Source organism: Phytophthora infestans, genomic scaffold (assembly GCF_000142945.1).
Source record: "Phytophthora infestans T30-4 supercont1.16 genomic scaffold, whole genome shotgun sequence".
Taxonomy (NCBI): domain Eukaryota; phylum Oomycota; class Peronosporomycetes; order Peronosporales; family Peronosporaceae; genus Phytophthora; species Phytophthora infestans.
The window spans coordinates 586,132-592,918 of record NW_003303743.1 but is presented as its reverse complement, the minus strand read 5'-3'; the positions used below and the strand labels follow the sequence as shown (position 1 = coordinate 592,918).

Below are 6,787 nucleotides of genomic sequence, written 5' to 3'. Positions count from 1 at the left end.
AGTGGAGGGGTTATGCCCACTCCGAGAACTCGTGGGAGCCGATTGAACGGCTCCTGATTGACTGCCCGAAGGCTGTCGCAATCTGGGAACAGAAGCGGCGGCAGCTTCATAAGTAGTCCGGGGCTTCTTGCCCGAACGGGGTACGGATGATGAATACATACCGTACCCGCGCTCATCGTGAGCGCTAGAAGCCGCGCGCTTCAGGATGTCCCTTGGCAGCATACGCTTGCTGATCAAGTGGGCAAACCTCACACGAAGATCACGCTGGTCCAGGATGTGGGACAGCTGCTGATCTTCATGGAGTTCCCATAACTCCGTGGGCGAGTACTTGAGAGTCTCCACCCACGCCCAGAACATGTCCTCACAAGAACTCCATGTGGGACAGTTCTCGGGCATAACCCAGGGGTATCCCCAAACAGGATAGAGACCACCCCGGGTCTCGGGCTTCTTACGACAAGTCGTGAAGTCCTTAAGGGGAATGCGGTGTGGCGCGAGAAGCACACACCGAGCAGCCTCCACGTTGTCGACGAACAACTGTTCTTTCTGAACAAGGGCTCGTTCATAGATGCCCCTAGAAGTGTGGCCGCCCACAAGGCCACGAGGAGCGACGAGAAGCTCTAAGAAGAGGTCAGCCCCAGAGCTCTCCTCGGGAGGCCAATACCCTCTTGAGTTGATGGCAGCTCCCTGGCTGACGGGTGCCGCCACCGAACCCCCACGCACACGCTGGGCAGCTTGGAAATCCTCCTGCTGCTGGTCGAGGTCATTCGAGACCTCCCGGGGCTCAACAATGGCACCCTCCTCTTCCTCTTCTTCCTCCTTCTCCTCCTCTTCATCCGAGGAGCCGAAGAGACTCTGATAGGAGCGTCGAGTCTCCTTCTCCTCGCGGAGTGGAGACTTAGAGGCGGTACGCTTCTTTGAGGGCTTGGCGCCTTCGGCTTTAGAGGCCTTAGCGCGCGCAAGACCCTCGGCAAGCGAGAGACGTTTGCGAGGACTCCCTTCCTCATCGCCACCGGCTTTGGGAGTGCCCTTAGCCTTAACGGCCGGACTCTCAGAGCGCACAGAGGTCCTGGGACTGTGATCACCGTGGTCACTAGCGGACGACTGCACGCTGTCTTCTTTGTGCTCACTGGGCACTGGGCTGTGCCCTCCCACAGAGCCCGCAGGAGCATCATGAGTGCTCTCGAACTCGGCATCGTCCTCACTGCCCGAGTTGAACTCATGTTCTACGAACCGAGGGTTCGGACGATTGTCTGAAGACGAGGGCGACGGACTGCGGCGCCTGCTTGCGCGCTTGTCCGCAGCCGCGTCACCCGAGGATCCGATCGCCTCGGAGGCCACCTGAGTAGCCTCCTTGAGTGCAGAGCCTTTGCCGTGAGGCTTAGTGCTCTTGGCCTGCGCCTTACCGGCTGCAGCCTTGGAGCGTGTCTTAGCACCGCTCTTAGCAGTGCCACGAGGCATGTTAACGGTCGAAGTGGAGACCTTGACGAAGAGCGCACAGGTTGCTGCTCGAGGCTCTAACTGTAAAGTGAGCCTCCGCCGCGCTCGCGCGGCCGAGTCGATGGTTTTCGACTTTGAGAATGAGAGTTTGTGACGAACATCTCTTCATTCTGATTGGTCGGTAAACCGAACCTAAGTGGGGGAGGATGTAACGGGGTACGTAGCACTAAGTGTACCCTGGTTACATGAAGTGTGACACTTCACACTTCAGGAGTATGACATGTCATACTCCGGGATATTTGGTACAAGGTACCAAGGTCATTCAAAACCAACCATTGGTTAAATGACATTGCATTTCTATAGGTAACTGATAGTTTGTATTAACCACAAACTTAACCTACCTATAAATATACTCAGTTTACAATCTACCTTATTTAGGTCACTTCGCTCTCTTTAATTAAAGAGGGGACCTGTGAACTGCCGTTCACTGAGAGTTTGTATACTCTCGGAAGATAACTTCCTCTAGCGCAAGGTGCTGTGTGACCCCGTCACAAGCAAGATAACGCACCTCAGACGTCGCGGAAGCGGGTAGACTGAGCGACATGGCCGGCGATTGCAGCAACGGTTGATCTCGTGACGTAGGCTGCGGCGTGCAGGTAACGGAGCGGCGGCGGCGGCAATGCTCGAAGGGGGGCGAGTTTGGGTTTGAAAAGCAAATGAAAGGCTGGTGTGATTGGTACAACTACCGGTATACAGTATCGTACCGGTATTAACTACATAGATCACATCGTGGACAATACACGGATGAGAGTTGGACAATAATTGCACTCAACGACTGGGTTGTTTTTATAAATTACCGAATGAAAATGTTTTACATCATGGACATTACATGGAGTATTACATGGAAAATAAGCGGATTTGACGCATGGACTGTAGCATTTCCGTTAAAAATTTAATGATGAAGCCATCTCAAAAACTTGATAAATTGCATTTTTAGCCTGTCAACACCGTCGTCATTGCAAAATCCGAATGGCCTCGTCTCCTGCGTCTACTGAGTGGCCAAACGATGCCAAGGACACCTCTCCGACTCAGGAAGAAGCGCGTGTTCGTCAACTTCTGCGCGATCTTCGTGTGGACACGGGCGACGTGGTGTTGTTTGACCGCAAATGCTCGTCCATGGGACTCTACGGCGGCGCTATCTGCGTGTGCGCAAAGTTCCTCGGTCAAACGCAGTGGGACCACAACGGCGTAGTTGTTCGAGCTCCGTCACTAGCCCCAGACGCTAAATCACCCGAGGACGAACTGTTTTTGTTGGAAGCGTCGCTCACAGGCGTCAAACTGCGACCACTAGTGGCGCGCGTATTGCTCAGTCGCGGCCACGAGGTCGCAGTGCGCAAGCTGCAGGTGGATCGCACGCCAGATCTGCAGAATAAGGCGCTGCAGTTCGCTCTGGGCAGTCTAAATGCTCCATACGAGGACAACCCTGCCAGGTTCTTCAACGCCGGCGTGTCAGTACCAACAAGAATCGCGCGCGAACGAATCTTTGCGGCTCTAGTCGCTACCAAGAAGGAGCTCGCGAGACTGGACACAGAGCTAGCACATCGAGACAAGATGCCCGTGTTCGAGAAGAAAGCACTACTACAGGAGAGACAGGCTGTGAATGAACGGTATCAGGCTCTCGGGGCGGAACTGAGAGGCAGAGAACGCTCAGTGTTTGAGAACGCAGTGGTGGAAGGAGAAGCGGTGAAGACGACCAAGATGTTCTGCTCGCAATTAGTAGCAGGCATGTATCAGCACTTGGGATTCTTGCTACCGTACCCGTCTGCGAACTCGTATTTGCCCAAACATTTTAGTGATCGCGACGGTGGCGATTTTCTAAAGTTGCAGCAAGGTGCAAGCTTCTTACCGGATATTTCCATGAGGAAAGAGCTGGAGAAGGTGACGGAGAGATTCGCCACGCGAGTACAGGAGACCAAGGAGAGAGGACCGCGTCCTGGCTCCGAGACGGCGGCTATTGTACATTGCTTACGTCGACATCAGCTGTTCCACACGCTAAGTGAGCCAGAACTTTTGGCTGCAGCGTCACAGTTTCGACGCCGTGTACTGGCTAAAGGAGAAGTTGTTTTCTACCAAGGAGCACCTGGCGACTGCTTTTACATCATTGAGCGTGGAGATTGCGACGTCTTCGTGGACTACGACCACTTGCTGAAAACGCAGACAGCTCTCCATGCTGTAGGCACAGAGAATTCCCCGAACCAGGAGCTACAGCGACATGTTCAGCTGCGTAAACGCAAGACGATCGCTTTGCCTGAGTTCAAGTCGTCATCGAGTCTCGTAGGCAAGAACGAGCGTGTCCTTGTGGCTACAAATGGCCCTGGTAACGCATTTGGAGAGTCAGCACTGATCTACGATACACCGCGCCGTGCAACGATTCAAGCGAGTGCCTCTAACTCGGATGATGATAAAGGGGTTGTGGTCTTATGGCAGCTGGATAAACGTACGTTCCGCGAGATTCTGGCAGCTCATCCGGGCAGCCAGCAGTCCTTGGAAGAGCGTCGATTTCTGCTTGAAGCACTGGAAGATAATCCTCTATTCACTGAGCTGGATGATCGAGCCAAAGCTTTGGCTGTGCGTAAGTGCTTTCCTTTGAGTGTGCGTGCTGAAACGACGATCTTACGTCAAGGAGATCCAGGCGACTACTTCTACCTGGTTGAAAGTGGTCGATGTCAAGTGTCACGTCGCAAGCCGAAGGCCACCAAGCCTTTCGTGGATCGAGTCATTGGTCGTGGTGCCAGTTTCGGGGAAGCTGCGTTGCTGTATAATAGTCGTCGTGGTGCCTCAGTGAAAGCCCTGGAAGATGCCAAGATCTGGTGTATGGATCGCGCCAGCTTTCTCACGATCACTCGCAGTGGGTCGACTGCTCTCCACAAATTGTTTAAAAAGGTGGGCACCACTGTCGTCTCTGGGTCGAGTGAGAGTTTCGCCACTGAACGAGATTTACGTCGAATGCTGACGGACCCCCAGCAGATGCAGCTGGTGAGACATAGTGCCAATGAAGACGTAGATGACGAGGGGCCAGCGGTACATCCCACATCGCTGCCATCACCTCAGGCTTACGATCGTGCTGTGAAGCTGGCGTTGTCACTTTTGCTCAACGACCCATCTGGACTTGTCAATTTCTCCCAGTTTGCGCACTTCCACATTGCATTAGGCGCTTCTAACATCGACCAGCTCCTTTCAGAGGCGGCTTTCCGTGTACTGAAGTCGATGACGGGCTCTTATGAAGGTGGGAACACTCGCATACCGACGGCATCATCGCTGTTTAACCAGGACGACGCTGACCAGGCTGCAATCAAGTTGAACGACCTCCCGCGTGCGATTCAGCAGTGGGTGTTCACGATTGAGACTGCGACAGCTACACCCGTTCAAATGACACCTGGTCGCTTGGCGTTCTACGAGCGCTTGTTCGACTTGCCAGCGCATCAACTGGGTGATCAATATGTGACTCATGACGACTTGGTGCGTGGAATAGCAGCGTTTGAAGTGGAAGACTCTCGCTCGGAAAATGGTGAAGACGATGATCACCCTCAATTGGGAGATGTGACTGCTGCAAAGGAGGAGTTCCGCGCTTTCCTGACCGCTTTAACGACGGATATCAACTCTTTACGAACCATCTGGCGCGCCGCTGAGTTGCAAGCGCACGGTGGAGACCATCTTAGTATGAGCCGAGATCAAGAACGCCTTACTTTCGATGCCAACCTCAAGTCTGGCTGGATCTCCGCTCTTCGTCAGAATCCCACGGGTGGGGATTGGGAATATCTGCAACCAGAGATGGAAGCTCGCAGCAAGGCTTACAACACCATCAACTCAAACTTTCGAAAGCAACAACTGAGTGCACACATCACGTCGTTCGCCGCTGCCATTGCAGCTGGTGCACTTGCACGTACCGTGTGTGCACCGCTGGAGCGACTGAAGATGCTGATGCAGCTCTCTACTCCAAATCCGGCGTCTGCAGCAACGACTGTGAAGCTTTTATCTGGGACTAATCCGTACACGTCCATGACGAGAGGGTTTCTCAACATGGTCAAGCTCAGTGGACCGCGCAGTTTGTTCAGTGGAAACCTCGCTCACTGTATCTGGGTGGTGCCCTCAGTCCCCACTAAGGTCATTCTGTGTCACGTGTACCAAGAGCAGCTTACTCGTCTGCTTCCCGAGTCTTCGTCGCCCTTCGGACAGAACGCGCGAGTGTCAGCGAGTATGGCCAATCTCGCAGTGGGGGGCCTGGCTGGGCTGACACTCAACAGCTTGTTCTATCCACTGGACGTCATTCGCGGACGACTTACTGTTCAGCAATATTACAACGCTAACCGTCCTTCGAGTGGCATTCTGAACTGCGCTCGCTCGATCCGTGACAAGGAAGGACTGCGCGGGTTCTACCGAGGCTTTGTGCCTGCGAGTCTTGGCGTCTTCACATACATCGGCTGCAACTTTGCGCTGTACGAGTCATTGCGTCCAGTGTTCGTACTGTACGACACGGAAGATACGAGCAACCAGCTTGGCCATCCCAGTGTCCCCGGTCAGATTATGTGCGCCACCACGGCTTCGCTCGCGTCGCAGTGTATTTCGTACCCATTCGACGTGATTCGACGACGTGTGCAGCTGCAGGGCGCCAAGTGGCATCCAGAGCTCGCATTCCCGACGTACGAGAGCGCGTGGCACTGTGTACGGGCGTCTGTAGTGGAGGAAGGTGGTGGTATTCGAGGACTGCGCTCGCTGTATCGCGGCCTGTTCGTGAACGCTGTCAAGGCGCTACCATCCACTGTGATCTCTTTCCTAAGCTACGAGAAGCTGCGCGAAATGAAGCACAATGTAGACGATGTTTAGACAAGCTAATGTGAATTTGGCAACAGATACTTTCAATTTCACCACTGATTGGTCGATCAATGAATTACCATCGGCTAATCAAAATGTCAAGTTTGAACTGGCGTCATCGTTTAAATCGAGGAGTGATGGTCCTTCAAGTTGAAGTGCGAATTCCGCATCCACATCTGCAGCACCAAGCCATCGCCGGTATGCAGGCGTCTGACAACGGATTCACCGAAGGCTGGACGCTGCGAGACCAAGCGGCTGAGTACAGTCGCCTGCAGCAAGAGAACTTCAACCACAAGATGCGTATCCACTTCCTGGAAGAACAGCTCATCCGTCTCAACAACGGCGACATAATCTTTGGCAGCGAGGACTTGCAGGTGGAGGTGGCTCGGCTTCGCAGTGCGCTGGAGGAGCGTGATCAGCTGCTGGCAAAGCAAGACGAAGCGACGAATCGGGCAACGCAAGCCATCGAGACGCTACA

The 6,787-nt window shown here is 54.0% G+C and overlaps 1 protein-coding gene across 1 annotated transcript; it reads left to right on the top strand.

The window, feature by feature from the left end:
• Positions 1-2,466: 2,466 nt before the first annotated feature.
• On the top strand, positions 2,467-6,321 carry PITG_08747 (Mitochondrial Carrier (MC) Family; the record flags this gene model as incomplete). The annotated part of the gene is made up of 1 exon (XM_002902782.1): positions 2,467-6,321. One exon carries the CDS (start codon positions 2,467-2,469, stop codon positions 6,319-6,321), a length of 3,855 nt encoding a protein of 1,284 aa, XP_002902828.1.
• Between the last annotated feature and the right edge of the window lie 466 nt (positions 6,322-6,787).